This window comes from Octodon degus, unplaced genomic scaffold (genome assembly GCF_000260255.1).
Source record: "Octodon degus isolate 3935 unplaced genomic scaffold, OctDeg1.0 scaffold00026, whole genome shotgun sequence".
Classification (NCBI taxonomy): Eukaryota; Metazoa; Chordata; class Mammalia; order Rodentia; family Octodontidae; genus Octodon; species Octodon degus.
The window spans coordinates 8,837,515-8,860,483 of NW_004524602.1; the positions used below are offsets into that span (position 1 = coordinate 8,837,515).

General features: G+C 38.5%; 1 protein-coding gene across 3 annotated transcripts in view; it reads right to left on the reverse strand.

Moving 5' to 3' along the window:
* Map2k5 (mitogen-activated protein kinase kinase 5) overlaps positions 1-22,969 on the reverse strand; it is a 278,062-nt gene that overhangs the window by 164,040 nt on the left and 91,053 nt on the right. For all 3 annotated transcript variants that reach the window (XM_023712674.1, XM_004628792.2, XM_004628790.2), the window contains exons 9-11: positions 21,462-21,501; positions 9,326-9,394; positions 9,146-9,227 (exon numbers count right to left, since the gene is read on the reverse strand). In XM_023712674.1, coding sequence (XP_023568442.1) covers positions 9,146-9,227; positions 9,326-9,394; positions 21,462-21,501 — 191 coding nt within the window. The remainder of the gene's footprint in view (positions 1-9,145; positions 9,228-9,325; positions 9,395-21,461; positions 21,502-22,969) is intronic.

Genomic DNA, 22,969 nt, shown 5'->3' on the forward strand with positions numbered 1-22,969 from the left:
CATTACTGTATGACACAATGACAGAGAGTTATGAGATGCTGGTGTTCCAAGCTTTTCAAAACTCATTCGTGTGTGGTTCCCAGGGTTTGAACTTTATGTTCATGACTCAAGATTTACTGGTTCAGTCTCTGTGGCCAGGCTCTCCTGTCTCCTGGCCACATGCCATCTATGACTAGTCATTATACTGCATGCCACTATCCACTGGGGAAGCCAAGAATAAAAGCTGTTAGTAGATTGGCAAAAACCAAGGCTCACTGCTGGACAACTCTACACATCTGATAATAGATTAGGGCCACCACCTTCACATGTGTAGGCCAAATTTTCTGTGCTTATCCTAACACAGAGGCTAAAATATGTAGAGCCTTGCACCCAGGGAAATGCATGGGAGTAAATAAACCAGAAGCAACACTTCTCACTTGCTAGTTTTAGCATCTGCCTTAAAACGAACGTGATTACTACTAATGTCCAAACACTGAAATTAGGTGCCATAAACAAAAATGTCAATAGATAAGTTATCATAGTTTCTTTTTTCTTTTTTAGTTATTATAGTTTCTGTAGCTGAAAATATAAAGAACCTTCTCTTTATAACACAAGTGTTTTTAAACAATTTATCCTTTAAAAAAAAAACAATTTATCCTTAAGGTCAATCTAAATGCATGTATATACAATAAAATCTACTCTAGGTGTTTCAGAAGAGATTAGTTTTGATAAATGAGAAAGTATACTACATCACTCTTCTGTACCTAAAACTTGTAAGTGGACTCATAAGAAATTCATGAGCAACACAACCTCTTTGCCATGGCCTGAGAATCCCACAGTCACGCTTCTGTCTACTCCTCTGGCCTTCTGTCCAGCCTGCAGTCTAATCATCACTAATCATGACACTTTAGTCAGACAGTTGGGCTCTGATTATATCAGACCTGCTTCTACTTTGGAGTAATTATTCCTGATACTCCTTCTGGCTCAAAGGTCTTCTGCATGGTCTTCGCTGAACTAACTCACTGACATCAAGGTCTCTGCTACAATGCCACTTGTGCAGAAGTCACTCCTGAGCATCCTATGCTGCACCTGCTCTGAGTCACTGTCTAGCCTGCTTCATGTTTTAACTAGACTTTTCCATCCTTGAGAGCACAGTATGTATTTCTTATTTATTTGGTACAGGGTCTCACTACTCAGCTCAGACTCAGTGATCCTCCTGTCTCGGCCTCCCCAGTCTTAGGATTATAGGCATCTACCCCCACATCTGGTTTTGGGACCAGCATGGTATGCCCGGGGTGCCAGGGCCGGCATGGCATGAGGTACAGGGGATGAAACCCTGGTCCTTCACTTGCCCAGCAGGCGTTTAGACTGCTAAGCTATCTCCCCTGCCCAAATTCCTTTTTTAAAAAAAAATTTCTGGTACCGGAGATCGAACTTGAGACCTTGCACTTGCCAGACAGTGTACATTTCTTATTAGTTTCAGACTTCTAGAAGGTAAGTTCAATAAGGATGTAGAAATACATTTGTGTCAGTTACTTTTCACTTATTGCTGAGACAAAATACCCGACATCCAAAACTAAAGAAGGAAAGGTTTATTTAGCTCACAGTTTGTGGAGGTTTCAGTCCATAGTTGGCAGAGGAGCACATGGCAGAGTGGCTGTCCCTGGCTGCAGAAAACAGCGAAGAACAAAGGGAGAGAGGCAGCAGCTATGGCCTCTAGCAAGCCTCTCTCCCTTCCTTCCATGCTGATTGTGAAGACTGGAGCTTCTCTGAGGTAGTGCATGCAACAAGCTTCCTCAGTTCCATTTTATATCTTTTTTTCCCCATAATTTTATTGAGAAACAAACAGAAATGAAACAGTTTTAAATCAAATTGGTAGGAGAGTTCCAATAATTAACACATTGCATTCTGACTTCCTAGTGGTTGTTTGTTGTACAAGATGCGGACATGATATCCTATTTACAAACACTATTAGAACAAAGCCCTCTATTCATTAAGAGAATGTAACTATATATCTATCCTAACCATTTTGAATACATAGATACAGAATGGACATTTATCTGTATCCCTTTTTCTTGTTTAGTTCCTTTATTTGAATATTATAGGTGTGTTAACTCAGCAAAATATTCTAAAAGAGTCCAGTAGCCCATAATAGTATTGGGTCTTCCGCTTCACTGGCAATGTCAGAAATTGTTGACCTGAGTCCCCTACAGCTCAACATAGCACCATGGCTTTACTCCTTATACTTCATTTTTATACTTTTCTGCTGGATGGTTAAGACCAAGATAAAGCAGGACCTATGCAACAAGAGTTGTAGCTTTTGGGTCTGATAAGGTCAGTGAAATCCCTTCGGGATTTATCCTAAGATCCTGTACCTCAGACTGTAGATCCTTTGTCAGCGTCAGCCATGTGTTATATCCTTTTTTCGCTGAGCCACTCTAGAGCAGGCCCTCCACATCCTAGGGAGGGCCCCCACACCCTAGGGCATATAACTGCTGAGCCAATTTAGTTAAGCTTTTTACTTCTCAAGCTGACACAATGTATCATATTACAAAGTAAAAGCAAAGTAGATAATGCAAATCTACACAAAAGAAATAATATTATGGTTGAGGAGGAAGTTAAAAGTCTGATCACTATATGAGGAGGGAAGAAAAAAATGACGGTTGGAGGGTGGCACATAGATATTTATCTTTGTTGTATATTTTTCTGTATATGAACAAAAATCTGAGTAATAGCCTCCAAGTATTAAAACCAAATAGAAGAAATCATGTGTAAAGTAAAACATAAGGCTGATGTTTCCCCAAAATAAAAGCTATCAATAAATAAAAATCATATATGATCAAACAGAATTCTACAGGTGAAAAGTGAAATAACTCAAAAAATTCACAAGAGGTTTAACAGGATGTTTGAGAAGGTAGAATAAAAACTTAAAGGCTGTGACAGCACATTAGCTGAGATTATCCAGTGTGAGGAAGAAAAGATAAAGAGAATAAAGACAAGAGAACACATTCTCAGACTGGTGGTACATTATCGAACATTCCAAAATAGGTATAATGGGAGACCTGAAAGAGAGGAGAAAAGGGACAGAAAAAACATCTGAAGTGATAATGATGAAAAAAGTCCCCAAATGTGATGAAAAACATTAATTTACACATCCTAAAAGCTCTAAAATCCACATAGGATAGACTTAAGTTCGTATCTACAGACACCATTATGAAACTCTTCCTACCTGAGACAAAAAAGAATCTTAAAAGGAGCAAATGAAACATGTCAATTACAACATACTTCAAAAAGATCAACAAGTGATTATTCACTAGAAACCATGGAGATCAGAGGCACTAAAACAATATCTCCAAGTAGAGTGGTACCTTGGTTCATGAATGTTTTTATTTTCAAACAATTTGGTACATAACCTGAATCACTAGGCAAATGTTTTTGCTTTCAAATTCTGCACTTAGTGACAAACACAACCGTGGTCAACTTTTCCACATAAACACAAACATGGCCATCTTTTCCAAAACTGTAGAACAAATTAAGTTCATGAACCAAGGTACTACTGTAGCTGAAAGAAAAAAGCCAAGAATTCTACCCTCAGCAAAATTATCCTATAAAATATATGAAGGAGAAATTAAGATATTAAGATAAATTAAGACATTCCCAGATAAAGAAAAGCTAAAAGAAATCAATCACTGGCCAACCCATCCTAAAAGAGACAAAATAAACTTAGACTGAAGGAATGTCAGATTAAAACTGGGCAAAGCAGAGAGCTGCAGCTTCTAACCTGCCATGAGATCATGTGGGTAAACAACCGATAACTCCGCAGTATACTGGGCTGCTGAGCTATTCTGTGAAGCAAGTTAAGTCCATGTAAAGAATTTTAGGATATTTTTGATTTAACATGAACTTACTGGAACATAACCTTATTAAAAGTTGAAGAGTATGTATACAATTAAATGAAGTTGGTACTGATCTGAACTAAACTATTATAGGGTAAGATGTTAATTATAATCCCTAAGAATATAACTTAAAAACTGTAGCAGGAATTTGGTAGGGAGAACACATGTGAACTTTTATTTTATCAATAAATGAAAAATATATATATTTATGTGCTTTGAGATGGGATTTTGCTCTTAGTCCAGGCTGGTGTTGAACTTTATGTAGTCCAGGCTGACTGCAAACTCATGGTGATCCTCTTGCTTCAACCAGCCTCCCAAGTACTGGGATTACAGGGACCATAGGGCAATTTCAACAGTGCATTAGAAAATACTTAACATAAAATAAGGTAATAATAGAGGGATACAGGAACATAAGACATAAGATATAGTAAAATATCAGATAGAAAATTTACCTTGTTAGTAATTATATCAAGTGAAAATGATTTAAGTACTCTGATTAAATAAGTTACTGGCAGAATAGACTCAGATGCAAAAGATTAAAGAAATTATATGTAAGTGACAGAAATAAGACATATAACACATGCAAAAAAATTAACAGGGAGTTGCAGTGACTATATTAATATCAGAAATAAGTTTTTACTCAGATATCACTAACGCAAAAGAAAGACTTTAAATGATAAAAGGGTCAATCCATCATGAAGTTGTAACAATGATAATCTTAATATGTTACTAATTAATAGAGCCAAAATATGGAAAGCATAAACATAAAAAGAAAGCAGTGACTTAAAAATGTTATTTAGAGACTTCACTATCCAGCTTTCAAAAATGAAAGTCTTAATAAATTTAAACTGATTGCAGTCATGCAAAGTGTTTTTCAACCACAATGGAATATGAGAAATTAACAATAGATGAGAATTTGAAAAATTTACAAATATGTGAAAATTACATGACACAGTTCTAAATAAAAACAAGTCAAAAGGAAATCACTAGGAATGTCTTCTGAGAAATCAGAAACACAATATAACAAAACTGCAAGAATTCAGCTAAAGCAGCATTTCTTGAGCTATTCTGGCCAAGAAGAAAAAAGATTCAAGTTTCTTCAACTTGCTAAAATATGGAATAAAAGTGAGAACATGACTACCAATTTTCCAGAAAGTGTTATAAGGGAATAGTAGGAACAACTGCACACCAACAAATTTGGTAACCTAGATGCAATATTATCCTGATATAGAAAACAATGACATGCAAAACCAGACCAATATAAACATGAATGCCAGATTCTCAATAACTGCAGACCAGGTGCTCAGCACACAAAAGAGCCTGGGCTAGATCCCAGCACACACACACACACACACACACACACACACAACTGAATCCAGGAATATATACTATAGCAGTGAATAATCCACAAATGAAATGAAGAAAAGAGTTCAATTTCCAGTATCATTTAAAAAAATACTTAGTGAATCGGCTGGGTGTAGTTGCACACACCTGCAACTCCAGCACTCTGGGAGGCCAAGGTAGGGGGATCACAAGTGCGAACCCATCCTGGGCAAGCTGGCAACTTAATGAAACTGACTCAAAAATAAAAATTAAAAAATAAAGGGCTGAGTGCTATTCAGTGTAATCTAGAACCACAATAAACAAATGAGCAAATTTAAGAATAAATTTGATAAGATAAAACATGTACACTGTAAACTATAAAACATCACTTAAAAATCTCAAAGGTAAAACAGAATATCTATGTGTACATATAGTATATGCATATGTATAAAATATGTAATGTATGCATACATATATATTTTGGTTGAGGATTAAACCCAGGGCCTACATACTGAGGTCCATCATCAGACCTTTTTAACTTTTTTGTTAGAGACAAAAATCTCTCTATGTCACCAGATCACTCAGTCAGGGTATGAACTTGTGATCCTTCTGCCTCAGAAGGATCCAGAATGCTGGCATTATACCCAGATGCCACCACGCCCAGCTCAAAGACTTAATATTGTTAAAAAGCAGTAATATTTCCCAAATTGATCCACAAATTCAGCAAAATTCCTATCAAAATCCCAGGAAGTTTTTCTGGAGATCTTGACAAACTGATTCTAATTCATAAGAAAAGGAAAGAAAGGGAAGGGACAGGACAGGACGGGATGAGATGGGACAGGACAGGACAGGTCAGGTCACACAGAAATGCAAGACACCTAGAAATGGCCAAAAAAGCTATAGCACTCACACTTCTCAATTTCAAAACTTACTATAAAATGATACTTTAGAATAGTCAAGTACACAGTGTGGTATTGCCATAAAGAGGGGCTGGGAAGATGGCTCAGTAGAATAAGCACTTGCCTGGCAAGCTCAAGGGCCTGAGTTCAATCCCCAGTTCCACCAAAAAGAAAAAAAAAAAAAGAACAAATATGCCACAAAGATAGACAAATAGATCAATGGAATAAGATGAGAGTACAGACATACATTTTATGGTCAACTAATTTTTAACAAGGGTGCTACAAAACTTCAAAAGTGAAAATAATCTTTTTAAGAAATGGTGTGAGGACAGGTGGATATACATGTATAGAGGAATGAACTTGGACACCTATCTTATACCACCTAGAAAATTAACTCAAAATGGATGAATGACTTAAAAATAAAAGCTAAGAGACTGGGTGTGGTGGTACATGCCTGTAATCCCAGCTCTTGCGAGGCTCTAAGTACACAGACCACTACAAGTCTGATCTAATACTGAGACCCTGAACACCGTGTAGACCCTTTGCTAAAAAATAAAAAAATAAAATAAAATCTAAAATTATAAAATTGTTAGAAGAAAACAGGTATAAATTTTTGTGATACTCAATCAGTTAAGTTTCTTATATATGACACCTAAAGCATAAGCAACCAAAAAGTGTAGATAAATTGGATTTTACCACATTTTAAAACTTTAGTACTTCAAAGCACACTCTTAAGAAAATGAAAAAGTTCATAGAATGAAAACAAACTTGCACATCCTTTGCCTAATAAGAGCCCAGTATCTGGAACAAATGAAGAGCTTTTATAAGCTAATAATAACAACACCAACAACCCATTAAAAAATACCAGACAAAGAAGCTGAGCACAGTGGCACAAGCTACAGAAGCCGCAGTGGGAGGACTGCAGGTTCATGCCCAGCACGAACAACAGCACGACTCTCTGTCAAAGTAAATTTTTAAGAAAGAGGCTGCAGATACAGCTCTTGAAGACCCTGGGTCCAAGCCACCATACTGGGGTGGTAGTGGGGGGAGGGAAACAAAAGAAAATGTGAGCAAACACTTCCCAAAGGATGATATACAAATGGTCAGTAGGAACATGAAAAGATGGCCAACATCGTTAGTTCTCAGTGAAATCTAAACCAAACCCAAATGAGGTACTGCTTTTTAAGAAAGCAGAAAAGGCACATCATTGACAAACACAGGCAGAAAACAGAATCCTCATACAATGCTAGCAGGAATATAGAATGGTATACAATGGAACAGAACAGTTTGACAGATCCTCAAAAAGTTAGACAGTTATCATATGACCTAGCAGTTCTACTCGTAGATATAAACCCAAAACATATAACATATGTTCACACAACTTGTATATAAATGCATGTAGTAGTATTATTCATGACTGGGCACGAAGTGAAAATATCCTAAATGACCATCAATTACTGACAGACTAAGCAAAACATCATACAGCTATGCAATGGATATTATTCAGTGGTAAAACGGAATGCATGATCCTTCAAAAGACTACACTAAGTGCAAGAAGCCAGACACAGAGGCCTCACACATACTGGAGGATTCTATACATGTGACATGTCCAGAACAGGTAAACACAAGAGGGAGAAAGAACATCAATGGCTTCCAGGGGCTCAAGGGAAGCGGACTAACAGGGGACTTACAATGGGTAGGAATTTTCTTTCAGGGAATCGAAACAAATGTGTCAAAATTAGATAGTGATGATGGCTGTACAACCTTAGAATACACTAAAGACCACTAAATTGCACGTGTTAAAAGAGTGAGTTTTATAGTATTTGAATTGCATCTTAATAAAAACATTTTAATATAATTGAAAAGTTGAAGACTTCAAAGAATGATGAAAGTCTCAAAGAGTTAACCTGTTTTGTCTCTATGAATCTGCTGTTTCTAGACTATCTCCATAATTGACATACAATTTATATAAAGATTTTAAATTCTTGACATCTACTAAAAGTAATTTTGAATACATTATACTCTCTCTATATATGTAATATTAAAAGTACAGAACATGTTTTACAAGTCAAGACAGATGGTATAGACAAATCAAATACATATATATTTTCCCCCCTCCCCCTTTTTCTTTTTTGAAACAGGGTCTCACTATGCAGTTTGGGCTGGCCTTGAGCTCACTTTGTAGCTAAGGCTGGTCTTGAACTTGCAACGATCCTCCTGCCTCAGCCTCCCAAGTGCTGGAATTATAGGCAAGCACCACCACATCTGGCCTTTAGTACAGGTGTCAGTGTTGAGTCATTAAAAGTCTGACAGAGCATGAACTGACTGCTTTAGTAGGATACTGAGAAAGCCCATGAAGAGCTGCCTGCACGCATGTGTATGTGCATAAATGTGAAGTATCAATGGGTCAGACACGGAGAAACTGACTGAGCGCGTAAAGTTGAAAGGCCGCTTAGCTTTCAAGTGTGCAAACAGTGGCGATGGCCGTTTCACTTACAGGATACGCAGGAACTTTCTTCTGCCACAACAGTCAGTCCAAGAAAGAAGTACCAAAATAGAAATAAACGAGAAGAACTAAAGTCCAAATAAAACAAAACACGACTTGGGTAAACAGCTGCGTTGAAAAACAATTTCTTATCTAGCAATTAAGAACTGATTTCTTTCCAAAAGACACAGGACATTGGGTTAATAGATTTCTTTAAAAGAAAATCTGTGTTGGCTATTAAAACACTAAAAGAACAGAACATCTGTTTTGCAAGTAAAGACAGATTGTATAGACGAATCAAATATCAAACCACCGATTAGACTAGCGTTTAATCTGTTCTACTTAAATTTTCAATAAAAGTAAATGAAGTTACATTCTTGAAATTACAGCCATGCTATAAATATTTAACACCAGGAACCCCTAACACCAAGAGGATTTTAGAATATAAAGAAAGCAATTACTAGTATATTTTAATCATTTTATTCTATTTGATATCAAATCCAGGTTTAAAAGCAAACTCCTCCAAAATCATTTAAAAAATACTGTCAAAATGAAACACTCACCATCCATGAATTCTGTACATATGGAAATTCTGTTTTCTACGAAAAATGCCCCATAAAACCCTATGATATATGATGAATCACACTGTAATAAAAAATAAGAAAAAATTTAGTTAGAAACCTGCAAATCCATGCCAAAAGCATGTTTTACAAGTTAAAAAAATGACCAGGAAAAAAAATTACCTTGTAAAGAATCTCCAATTCAGACATAATTTGCTTCTGAAGTTCCAGTGTAATATCTAATAGTATGACCTAAATACAGGAAAACATTAACACTAAAACATTTATCCATTTTCACATGAAATACAGTTATAATCATTATGAAATGTAATGACCAAGAAGTGCTGTTTCATTCACCATCCCCCAGTACTACAAACGCCTTCCGCATCTGCCTGGGTCTTCACGAGGGGGAGGCGGTACAGAGGTGATTGATGGGATCCAGGAAAAACCCAGGCCACACAGGTCAGCATTAATGGCTTTAAAAGTCGGTTAAGTTATAACACTCTTAATTTATGCCCTCTATTTTAACCATATTGGTTATTTTCAGAAGGGGAAGGTACGAATGACCCCCGAGCCATTAAAAGAGAATAGTCATTATTTAGACACTAGGTAAGAAGCAGCTAGGATGATAACATTAAAATGGGGCTTTTAGTTATGCAAGAGGTAAGAGTTTTTAAAATATGTCACTTTTTATTTTCTCCCGAGTGGGTAGTATTTCTTTGCTAATATTGTTACAGACATTTGTAGCTTGAAGGCACCTCATTTCACCTAACGTCCTCATTTCAGGAAGAAGTCACCAAGGTTTGTTTTCAGAGACCCGCTGTGTGGCAGGGCTGGGTCCCTCTCTGACTCAACTTCTGGATGCTTAATGGTTTTCCTTAGAATATCAGCTACTGAGCTGGGCTTGTAACATAGAAATGTAAACAATTTACAAATTTACACAGGATAGATTTTAGCTTATTTCAAGCACCCGCTTTTTTTTAAGTGGATCAACTGTTCAAAATTTACTAAGCACTTCAGTGGAACCAACTCAAGGGAAATTGTTTTTTACTTAAAAAGACACAAGAAATAAAACAAATGGAAGACAATTTTTAAGAGTTGTGGCAGAGTTTCTGACTACACATTTCTAGGTAAAAACAACATTCAAGATTACAAGTGTGGCATAACTGTACACTACACGATACTGATTTACATTCTGTATTACAAATAAAGAATACTAGAGAAAAAACATAAATCAGGAATTGTATACTGCTGACAGAGCAGGGAAAGAAAAGGACAATTTGAAAACATACATTTTTAGTACTGACATCCATTTGAGGGAAGGGAAGTTTAAAAAAATAGAGGCAGCACCAATTTCTATCAAGAGTTTGCTTTAGGGTTATTTATAAAAGCTCTCACTAAACTAGCTTGTAAGTGTAATACAGAACTGCCAAGAAACATTTAAACACCTCTCTCGATCAATAGTCATTTGCCAACTATATTCACTTACATTTTGTTCCTGTATAAAACTTCACAACAAAATAAATTCATCTAATGGTCTTTTAATTCTATGCCATAAAATACCACCATGTCAAATACTAGGAATCTTCTACCCTAAAAAAACTCTACTAAAATAAATACTTATTATTGATGTGAAAGTAGTGCTTCTCAACTCTGACCTTACAATTAGTTATCAATAGCAATTTAAAATATCCCGAGTGCAAAATCTTGTTCCAGAACAATGGGTCGGGCCCCAGATCTTAGTATAATCTAAATAAAAGCTCCTCCAAGGACTTTCTAACTAATAATAATGTTAAGAATCATTTATTTAAGGTTTCAAAAATGCCACTTATGCTGTGCTAAGAAACGAGATTACTAAGACCTAATGGATCTCTGGGCAACCAACCTAGAAATGACAAGATTCCACACGGTTAGCCCACACCTTGGAATTAATCCAAAACTACTGAGACCACAGCATTGTCTTAATTGGGTTGCCACAGCCTAGAATACATCAAAAGCTCTAGCATGCCCTTTAAGACACTCCAGCTCAACTCTTTATTCTAACTCTCACCACCCCACACCCCTGCTCACGTGAGCCCAGGTGAGGCCTCCTGGTTGACACACGCATTGTGGGCTAAAACCTATTTGACCAGCTTGACCCAGCCTGAAAGCCTTTCCACTTCCAAGCAGTCGATCCCAAAGCATGCTATCAGAATCCAGCTCAGCACCTACCCTTTATATTTCTCCTAAGAACTGGTCCCTCACTACCTGAAAACTACAGGCTGGAGGCTTCAGAGCAAGCCCCTGAAGGGTATGGACTGACGCTTCACATACTGTGCTTCTATGTCCCCTGCACCCAGCATAATGTTTGACTCACCGTAGTGCCCATTATGTGATGTGGAATTTAATTAAAATGTTCCTCACAACCATGAGCTCTTGCTAGACACAAAGGAAATTGTAGAAATTGTTTAATTTGTACAACTACATTTAAAACAAAAGGCATAAACACCATAACAAAAGTACCCCACTAATCCAAAGTGGAGCAAGGAATACTGTTCCAAGCAATGCTGTTTGTGGAGCTAAGACATTGTACTCTAATTGGTCCCCATCATTCTTGGTATTTGCTGTAGTCCAGAAAATTGAAGACTCCATAATGATGACAAAGTGAATAAAATAATTTCTGGGAACTTGAGAGAGAAAGTAAAATCTATCTCAAAGTAACTAATCAAATGCTCTATTTTCTGGGAGACCTGGCACTCTGGGTGGAAGGTTAATTCCCCTTCCCCTGGGCATTCTTGTGAGTGAGCTTTAAAAGCTGCTAAAAATAAATAAGACCAATTCTTTCTTTGAAGGCAATAGAGAAAAGCATAGCAAAGGCTCATTTTCTTGTCCAAGTACAGGACAGTATGGACTGCCTGAGTTCTGTTTATTTTCTCCTCAGGAAGCACTAAACACTTTAAATTGGCAAGAATTTGAATATAAAGTATTTCCTGGAGAAAGGGTTAAGTGAGAAGCTGAAATACCTGAGTGCGCTTCCCCTGTTCTCCGCTACACCTCCAGGACAAATAAGGATGAGTTGTCAAGTTAAATACAAGCAGTCAAGTGACGGAATTATAATTTACTCTGTGCTCAATTTAAATTAGTGTGAGGCTATTAAAATATACAGTATAAATACGGCAATTCATCACAAGCTGTCATGGGTGACTTCATTTATTTGCTGGAGTGGCACACGCGCCACTAAAGGGAAGGAGAGCAAAATCACAGGTCAAATTAAGCTGCTATTCTGCTTTAATTCACTTATTTAATCTGTGGTGACATAATTGTCTTTTACAGTATGTACAACTCAGAAAGGAAATTTGGGAGGATTACAGTCAGTATACAAATGATTAATCAAATGGTCCATTTAAATGCTAGTTTAAAAGGAGCAGAAACCCCTAAGCAGTCCAAGAATGATAATCAGCACATGCTATAAGAAATTTCTTTTTAGATGGATTTTTCCCAGTTAGAAAACAAACAATACTGGGAAATCTATTAAATCCTCCAAGCATTACTATTTGAAAGATTTTATAGAATACATTAATGGTATAAAAAGGTTCTGTCTGCATGATAGCTAACAGTTTTTTAAATTTGTTTTCTGCTCTACTTACTTGCAATTGTCTTGCCTACCTACACCAAACAAACACGCAAACAAACAGCTACTTAGAAACACATTTCAAGAGTTACACAGGTCACTATCAAACAGTTATCTTGTAAATGTGATTAGTATCATTTCCAAAATACTCTCTTTGAGGGAGGGCATTTTCTAAATTCTATGATAGAAAATCAAAATTCAAGGTACTTTTATTTTTTTCCAAATCTCAGTTTCTTTTTAGAATATTTGAAATGATACTTCCTCACTACTTAAGTGTAAAAAAGGTGAATAGTACAATACATTTTTCAGTTTAAAAACCAAGAACACTTAAAAATTCATAAAAATCGCAGAGATTCTGAGTAGGAATAGAAAAGTAACTGATTGTGAAGGACTCTCATCTAATTGTTTCCAAAGCCATCCGAAGTGCGGGTCCCACTGCCCACTTGGCTGGGAAATCAGATTCCCCTCCTCATCCTACAGAGCCATCGAGCCTGCAGGTGATTCCGTGTGGACAAGGACTGCGATTTGCTGCTCCCTACAATCCTTCTGTGACACTAGGCAGCCAGTTTCACAGCTGGGGTCACTGAGAGGTTCAAGTGACATGCTTGAAGTCACATGAAAGTCAGGGGAGGGTCAGGACAGAAGGGGAGAGAGGAAGAAGGAGAGGGAGGGAGACAGGGAGATAGACAGAGGAGAAATACTCTGGATGAGAGCAATGGCCCATGCCAGAAACACAATGGGATATTTTGTTTGCGAGCTGAGCCTGCTTTCAAGATGCTACTTCAGAAGATGAATGAACAAAAGAACAAATGAACAAAAAATACATTCATTCGGCCAGTCAATCAACAAATTATGTGCTAAACACTCGTTAGGTGTGGTGCTCTGTAAGAGGACCTATATGTAAAGCTCAAGGAAGAAAATAAGATCTGTTCCCTGCTTATAAAGAGATCTCAATGTAAGAAGGGAAATTATGTGTCTACTAATGGCAAAATGCAAATCAGGATGTGGTAACACCTTTAAGGTGTACATAGAGAACTCAGAAAGGTGAGTGGTAGACAGATACACCATACAGGACTGTATTCATCCAGATATATTCAAGGAAGTGCAGATTGCAGACGGGCGCCAAGACTGAGACAGCTGACGACAAGGCCAAAGGTGTCCTAATTACCTGGGCTATGTGACTCAAAGCATTGAAGTGAGACAGAACTGAGGTGCAGAGAGGCAACAAGTTCAAATGAAAGATCTGCACATGGGGGACAATGCTGTAAGAGTCGTCTGGCAGACCACGCAGGATCTTGAGTTCACTGGCCTAGAGATTTATCTGATGGTGGCAGTGGTAGTGGCAGCGGCAGTGTAACATGGAGCATTTGAAGACTTGAAGAAATACAACCAGAATTATGCTCTGGGAGACATATCTGAGGGTGGTGATCAACAAAGGCACGGGGCAAAGTGCACTTGGATGGAGATCACTTTGATCTAATTCTAGTCCCACTACTGTGGGGCCTTGGGCAAATTATTTAACTCTCCTATGACTTTGGTTTAATAGGGATCAGTAACAGTTATCTCTTATTGGGGATCTGTTAATAACAATCTTGGTAACAAAAGGTTGTTGTATTAAATAAGGAAAATGTATATAAAGCATTTGATATAGTATAAATTAGCAATAAGTGGAATTTCTATGTACTGAAAGAGGAGTTCAAAAGCTGGCCAACAAAAACAAGCCCTTGGAGATAAGGGTGAAGGCACTCTAATGACAGGAAAGGAGCCCCACAGAACACACAAAATCACCAGGCTCCCAGACACTGGACATGAGCCAGAGCAGCTCAAGAGACTGAAGGCAGAGGAGAAGGGCCCTATGGCTGCCTAGCTTATGACAGACAGGAGAGCGCTTCCAGGGCAGGGCAGGGCAGGCAGGGCAGAGAACCCAGGTGAGCGCAGCCTCTCCTTTGGGTGAGGGCAGAATCCAAAGCCTGGGCAGACTGCGGCAGCTATCGGGATTAGCACAGGGGCTGCTGGAGACTGAGCAGCACATGGATGTCAATATCCTAAGAAAATTACCCGAGGTCAGAGGACCAGAGGAAACACTCTCTAGACCCACAATGGGCAGGTGGAGTTTGAGTTCCCATCAACCACAGTGGAAGAATGTGGTAATTCCCAAGATGCTGAGAAAACTCTCCAGAAGAGAACGGCCACAGTTGAATGGTCAAAGTGAGCTCCATATGAATCCCTGGGTCCTGTCTGATAAAGCTTACAAGCAAGTCTTAAGAGGATCAAATTACTTCGAAGTCACTTAATAGTATCCTAAAACAAAGCTCCAGAATATTCAAAGGAATGCAAAGATATCTAGTATCTATGCTATGTGACTGACAATAAAAATTCCTAAGATATTAGAAAAGAAAATACAACTCAAAATGAGGAGAAACTAGATTGGTCAAAATGGGTCCAGAAATAACAAAAAAATGATATAAATCAGTTGAAACTGCCACTGGTTCAGTTACTGTAACCATACTGCATACACCCAAAACTGCAGAGGAAAGATTAAGCATGTAAGTAGAGACACAGATCTTTTTTTAAAAGCCTATTCAAAGTTGTAGAGGTGGGGGCCAGGGAGATAGCTCAGCAGCATAAGTGCCTGCCTGGCAAGCACAAGGTCCTAAGTCAATCCTTCATATAGAAAAAAAAAAAAAAATGTTGTAGAGATAAAAAAAAGACAATGTCTAAAATGAAAAATACAATGGATAAGAGTAACAGTACGTTAGACAATGAAGCAAAAAAGATCAATGAACTTGAAGACAGGAAAAGAAACTATCCAAAATGAACCATAGAAAAAAAACTACTAGAACACACAACACTGCATAATTTACTGGGGATAACTTCAAAAGAGCTAATAAAAACAGAAAGTTCCAAAAGGTAGGGGCGGGGAGATAGCTCAGTAGAATAAGCACTTGCCTGGCAAGTGCAAGGTCCTGAGTTCAATCCCCGGTACTGGAAAAAAAAAAAAAAAAAAAAAAAAAAAAAGTTCCAAAAGGTAGAGAATTGATACTCAGAGAAATAGTGGTCACATTTTTCCAAACTTGATGAAAACTAAAAACCCACAACTCTAACAATCTCAACAGACCTCAAATATAAGAATCACAAAAAATTCTAAAAAGCTTATTGTAATCAAATTGCTAAGGACCAATGATAAAAGAAAAATTTAATTAAAAGTAGCCAAAGAGGCCAGTACTAATCTACATAGAAACAAAAATTTAAAACGGTAAGCTTCCAGCTGGAAAAAATGAACAGGGCGAAACTTTCAAAATCTAAAAGAGCAGTGAACCTAGGATTCTTTATCTAGTGAAAATAAAAGTACTTTCCAAAAATGGAAGTGAGATACAATTTTTCCAACATAGCAAGGCTGAAAAAACTCATTACCAAGAGATTTGAAGTGCAAAAAAAAATGTAAAAGAAAGGAAGTCTCTCGCACATAAGGAAAGGAGTAGCAGGTGGGATGAAAACAAAGAGCATTAGAACTGGTAAATATGTGGGTCAATCACATAGTTTTCTTTCTTTCAAATGTCTTTGAAAGATAAATACCTAAAATAAAAGTAGTGACAGTGCCTTTTGGGGGTTATGACACAGAGGTAAAATGGATATAAAAAACACAAAGGCCAGGGTGAGGGGAAACAAGAAAAGGTAAGGTTCTCAGATTATACACAGGGGTGGCAGAGGATAATTAATAGGAAGAGCACGATAACTTAAACAGGTAGACTGTAAAGTCTACAGCATACACTAAAAACAGGGACAGGGCAGGAGGTGGACAGAAAGAACATATTCAAAACAAAGCAAAATGAAGATCTGAATCCAATCACATCAGTGATTACATGAAACGTAAATGGTCCCAATTCTCCAATTAAACAGCAAAAATCATCAGACTAGATTACTAAGTAAGACCGAAGTATGCTGGCGATGACAAATTCACTTCAAAGACAAAGATATAATACACTGTCAGTAAAAGCCAACACTAGTCAAAATATAGCTGGAATAGCTATAGTGATATCAGACAATGTAGTTCAAGGCAAAGGACATGGCAGTGGACAAAGATGGTCACTTCATAAGGACATATTTCATAATGACAAAAAGGCCAATTGACCAAGAAAACATAAAAACCCTGTACAAGTGAGGGAGAACTTTTCAGAGCTTTTCAATGATAAGAAGCAGCCTGCTGCAGCACGTGTGCTCCAGGTTCCCACCAGGGCCTCTACACACCTGCTAGTACATTTGCAACACACATTAAGTAAAAAAAATTATAAACTGGATGGAAAAAACAGACAAAGCTACAATCCTTGTTGAAAGTTTCAGAGCACCTCTTTCAATAATGGACAGAACACATACAAAAAATATCAGTAAAGACACAGACAATCTGGTTACCATTACCAGCTAGCTTGCCCTCACTGACACCTACTCAGCATCCTCTCTGGTCCTTGGATTGCACATTCTTTTCACAGACCCAGGGAACATTTTCCAAGATAGATCACATTTTGAGTCACAGAATGGGCCTCAACATATTTTAAATTCCAATTATAACAAGTATGCTCTTTAGCTACAATGAAATTACATTAGAAATCAGTAACAAGACGATGTCTGGAAAGCCTCTAAATATTTGGAAACTAACAGAGTTCTAAGAATTAATGAACAACTACCTGTTTTGAAGAAATTTTACCTATTCTAAGAAATGTTCCCTAGATGATGACCAGTCAACAAACCCTGTGTGTTTTGTCTTGGCTATCAAGCAACAGGGCTAAACAAAATGTTTAACCACAATAATCGTATCTGCTCTTAAATAGCTCTTTAGGTGACTCAGCTTGAACACCCACTAAATGGCTTGCACAGTCTAGGGGCCACAACACAGTTCTTGCTCTAAAGCCCATCTTAGTGGCCAGGGGGCTCCTGTAGACTATATTTGTTTTTTTTTTTTTACATTTTTTTTTATTTTTTAATTTGTGTGTGTGTGTGTGTGTGTGTGTGTGTGTGTGTGTGGCCAGCTCAGCCCACCAGGGGGCGGGGCTGGCTGGCATGTGGTGCTGGGGGATTGAACCGCGGTCCCTGTGCTTTGTTTAGCTTAGCTTGTTCTAAGTAGGTGCTTTAGACCACTGAGCCATCTCACCAGCCCCATGTAGACTATATTTGTAAAGCTCAACTACTTTCCTTTACTGAAAGTCTCTTATTTTGTAAAGCATGTTCTTTTAAAAACTGCCTTCAATCTTTACAGAAACAGCTGGTTGTCCCTTGGCAGATCTAATAGTGCACAGAATTTTAATAGCAGCCTATGTTAAGTACAATTCAAATGTATGAAATTATAAAACATTTAGTAAGGCCAAACACTGACAGGTTTTTCTGGATGATGATTTACAGCAGTGCTCCTCTCTCTTGGAATAAATAACCTAGGTTTCAGTATCTTTAAATACATCATCAGCAACAATCTAAGAGTTTGGCATCAAAGGAACAAATGAACGAACCGAAAGGAAAATAATGCTCAAGTCAGTGGCGTTCTTGCAATGACAGGGCAGCTCAGGAGGCACGGGAAGGACAGACCAGTGCCAACGTGGCCCCTGAAGGTTGCACCTGGTGGACTCAATGGAAACCTGGGGCAGAGTTGGACCTTCCAGGGCCTCCCTTGGGCAGTCTCTGGTCTTCAGCTTCCTTTTCCATAAAACATAGGGGTTACAACAGATGATCCTAAGGCCTATTCTGATTCTGCAATTCCATGGACTTAGTTCGCATGAAGTGCCAAAGAAAACATCCCAACAGGGAGCTCTGCTGTACCTCCTTACCACAAGCTATGTAAGTTACTAGAACTAAACCTGATGATGCCATGCAACACATTCTAGGTGCCCTACTCAGTGTAATATGGAAAAAGAACTAAGATGCACTGATGACCAGAAGATCTGAGCCTCATTTCAGTTTAAGCTTAATAAAAGGTCTAACCAATCATAACTCAATTGCTCTCCTTCTTGTGTGTGTGTCTTCCTGAGACAGGGTTTCACCATGAAGTTTAGGCTGGCCTTAAACAGTGATCCTCCTGCTGTAGCCTCTTGAGTGCTGGGATTACAGGGGTGCGCTACCACACTCAACCTTGCTCTCATTCTTTAATAAGTTTCCTTAATAAAAGACACAGAAAGATAAACTATACAAGTGCTAGGGGAAAAGGGCCTATTTCTCACTATGGACAGCTATGAAGGTATCTTAGAGATGGATCTTGAAAGGGACAAGTGGAAAAACTAAGGAATGAACAGTGGTAGGAAGTTGCATAAAGGCAGCACAGTCTGACAGAAAATGTGAGTCTTAGAGTTTGTGGACTTCATGTTAACTCCTAATCTTTCCTCTTGCAAGTCTGTTATCATGGACTACAGAAAGCCCTTCCTGGTCCTCATCTCAGTCTAGGAAGTTTATCTTTGTAATCCCATGGATAAATTACTAGACTCTCGTCAAGTTGATTTTAATCAACCACAACGAGAGCAACACAGGGCAAGATTAAAGACACTAAGGCATATTTGTAGTTATGGGGAGACAAGGGGTCCTAAGTCTAGCCATGATGACAGCTATCCAGAAAAAGGCCTCAGTCCAGAGCCTCACCCAGGTTTTATTCAATTGTGAAGAAAGGAGTGGCTTGAAGATGGGTGACTGTGAGAATAGTGGGAAGTAGGTGAGTGCTGTGAGCTGGGCTAGGTGGGAGGTCCAAAAAAGCCTATGCAACATGCAGAGAGAGAGATCTGCAGAGTAACCTACATCACACAATTGAGATAGCATCTAATGTTTTGGGGTCAGTACTTCAGCTCTGATGTGTAATCTTTCAAGCCCCAGGAAGTCATAGCCTCTATCTCAAGACTCAATCCCAGCCAACAGCATGGGGCATTGGCTCTTCATCCTATCTTCACCTGGGTCAAACTAGGGAGAAGTGGGTGGGGGTTCCAGGGAAACACACTTGTCATCTTCAAGACCACCACCTCAGCAAGACTGATATGCATTGCTTAAACCCAAATGAAGGGATACAGAAAAGTCCTAGCCAGCTCTGTACATGTCAGCACATGGATACAGGGTCAGGCACAGTCAACAGAGACAACTGCTCCTCTTTCAAGGACAGTCTCCCAGGTGGTCTTCCACAATGGACAATTGGGCTGAATCTCAGTTTCTTCAAGTCTAAAATAGGTAGAATCACTTTGTAGTTTTAAGGATTAAAGTTACTAGTTGTAATATTTGGCATACAGTAGTCACCCCTTAATAAAAGTTTTATTATTAAAGGCCTAGAGATAAGGACATGATGGAATGTAATAGACTGGTAAAGCAGAGCATGTGCCTGTTAAGGCAGCGAGGGCCCATTTTTCAGAGGGCCTAACTCATTTGTTAGTAAGAACTTGGTGTTGACAGTAGGTTTTGGTGGAGTCAGGCTTAAGGCTGCAAAGGGTTCAGTCTGAGGTGTAATTCAAAACAGTCTGTGAAGGAAACCTAAGGCTATTTTTTTATTTTTAGTAAACAGTCTACAGGGTGTTCAGGGTCTCACTACTAGATCAGACTCGTAGTGATCTGCCTGTTTACAGCCTCCCAAGAGCTGGGATTACAGGCGTGCGCCACCACACCCAGTCTCATTTGCTGTCTCAGCACACTCTGGAGGCGGGGCTGACACAGCAGGCCTGGGGATCGAACCCCAGGCCCCTGCGCCTGCTTGCAGACACTTTAATCAGCTGAGCTATTTGGCTAGCCTAGAAACCTGAGATTTAAAATGATGGAAAGACCTAGTACCAACAGCCAGGAACAGAGAGTAAATCCAAAGTTGTCAGCAGTGCTGGAAGCTTGGGAGCATGGCAGAGAGGGGGCATGGATATCAATAGGGTGGGAACAAAGGCAAGGACTCACAGGGAACTGCCAGAACCACTCCAAATTATGTGCAATGTAGAAGCAAGGCCGATGTCTTAAGCATTTTGACATGCATAGGTGAGGACAGGGTGGAACAAGACAGTTACAGTCAGATATGTGATCTGACTTCTTAACTCTGGCAAAGTAAAAGGTTCATGGGAGAAGAAAAAGATTGAAAGTACAGAGAAGGGGGCCTGGCCCTAGCTCAGGCCTTTAAGTGGCTGCTTCCACAAAGCTGTCAGACTCAGGTTGCTGGAGTTCGAACCTCACACCTCTCCAGCTGGCCAAAAGTGCCCTGAAGGCATTCGAGGAACAAAAAAAAAAAAAAAAAAAAAAAAGAAAGTACAGAGAAGGAGTTATCTCTAAAGGCTAGGTAGGAGGTGATATAAGGTTGATCCAAGGCCACATGCATCTTACGAAAGTAGAAAGTGTCATATGGGTACACTGTGGACACAGTTTCAACAGGACACAGCATTTTACAGGCTGTGGCAAAAGAATGTGATTCTTTTAAGGTTTGAGCTGCATGACCAGGACCACAGCGATACTCAAGCTTCTGTGGCTGGTGGAAGTCTTCTTGATGAGAAGAACTACTGATGAGAATAACTACAACGTACAGAGCTTATCATACGTAAGTCGTGTGCCTGAATATAAGAGGGCCACAGCCTCTTTTCCCTACCAGCTGCGCCTTAAACCGTTTCACCTATTCTGTGACAAAACCTGTGACTCAAGCTAACAGGGCAAAGGAGAACATCAAGAATTTCATAAAATGAAAAGAAAAAAAAAAAAAGAATTTCATAAAATGAGTCCAGTACTTACCTTTACAGCTAGTATTTTCCCACTTGGGACATGATATGCTCTACAGGAAGAAAAAAAAACAAAGTTACTTATGATCACTAAATACCCTATTGAAACGGGTGAGGACACAAACATCAAGCCAAGCATTTCTGTGGCAAATGGAGACATCCACGGTATGTTCAAAGAACTCTCATCACTCGAGTTAGTAGTTTACATTTCTGTGGAGCTTAATGGCTTACAAACTGATTTGTTATACATTACTTTAAAATAACCCTCCCAGGTAATGCTGGTTATTAATTTTCTCCTACAGATGAGAACTCTGAGGCATAAAGGAGTTAGGCAGTTTGTTTGACTTGTAAAGTGATTTGTGTCAGAACTGGACGTGAACTTGGGGACTTTCTGGCTTCAGCTCCTCTGGAACTGTCCTTGGGTGTGTGCCGGAGCAGCGGGGTCTCTACAGTTCCGTTCTAAGCACCATACAGAAGCAGGCAAAATGCAAAGTTTGATTTGTGTTTCTTTCAATTACATATAGAAATAAACTACATTACTTAATTTCACCAAAATAATCACAAAACACATAGAAGTAGCTATGGCTTATAATCTCATATTATATTATAACTAAGAAATTACAGTTATCAGGCTGAGCCACGTCACTCATCTTTCTTTAAATAGAGAAACAGACTCCTATCGCGCATGAATAAGGTACTGGGTTCAAGTCAAAGCACTATAAAAAATAAAAAAGAGAAAGAATCAACTATATACTCATTTATGAGTAAGAGAGTAAGCGGCTTGTTGAAATAAAAATCTCAAGTTTTTAACCAAGAGCTACTGTTTGAATGAAATGTGTCCTTTTATCCATACACTGCAGAGACTACATATTCTGATTCTTATCCAGAAAAAAACAAAAACAAAAACAGCCCTGTATACAAATGTCAAAATGAGCCAAGTAACAGTGTTAATGCAGGCAAGCACATATAAGTATAAAGAAGCAAATGAGCTTGGGAGAACCACAATTGGCCCTGTTGAGGATTTCATATATTGACCCACATCAAGACGGTCCTCCTTTCAGCAGGCAAAGCTAAAATGAGAAAGGGGCGGCAGCAGGGCAGGATGGAAAGTTCCTAGTCCTCCTCCGCCTGCTGGCAAAGACATCCACCACAACCCCAGAGAGCTTGTTTCTTACAACGCCAACATTACATATTCCATTATTATCAAAAGTAAAGTATCACTTTTTTTGTTCTGGCAAAAATACCTGATTGTTTGGTCAAATGTTTTGGCAGTTCCAGGTAAGTGTAATTTATATACAGTAAATGTTCACTTGTTTTAAGAGTACAAGTCAATGATTTTTAGGCAATCAGTAAAAGTTCAGCAATTGCCAACAAATGTTTTGAAAGTGACTGACTTCTAGAAATAGTTAGGGCCTACAGGCAAGACTAGGAAAACACACATATTTGTTTGTATTTGTCTACATATGTTATTTGATTTTTTTCTACTTAATTGGACAAAGGTTAAGCCAATTATAGAAAGTA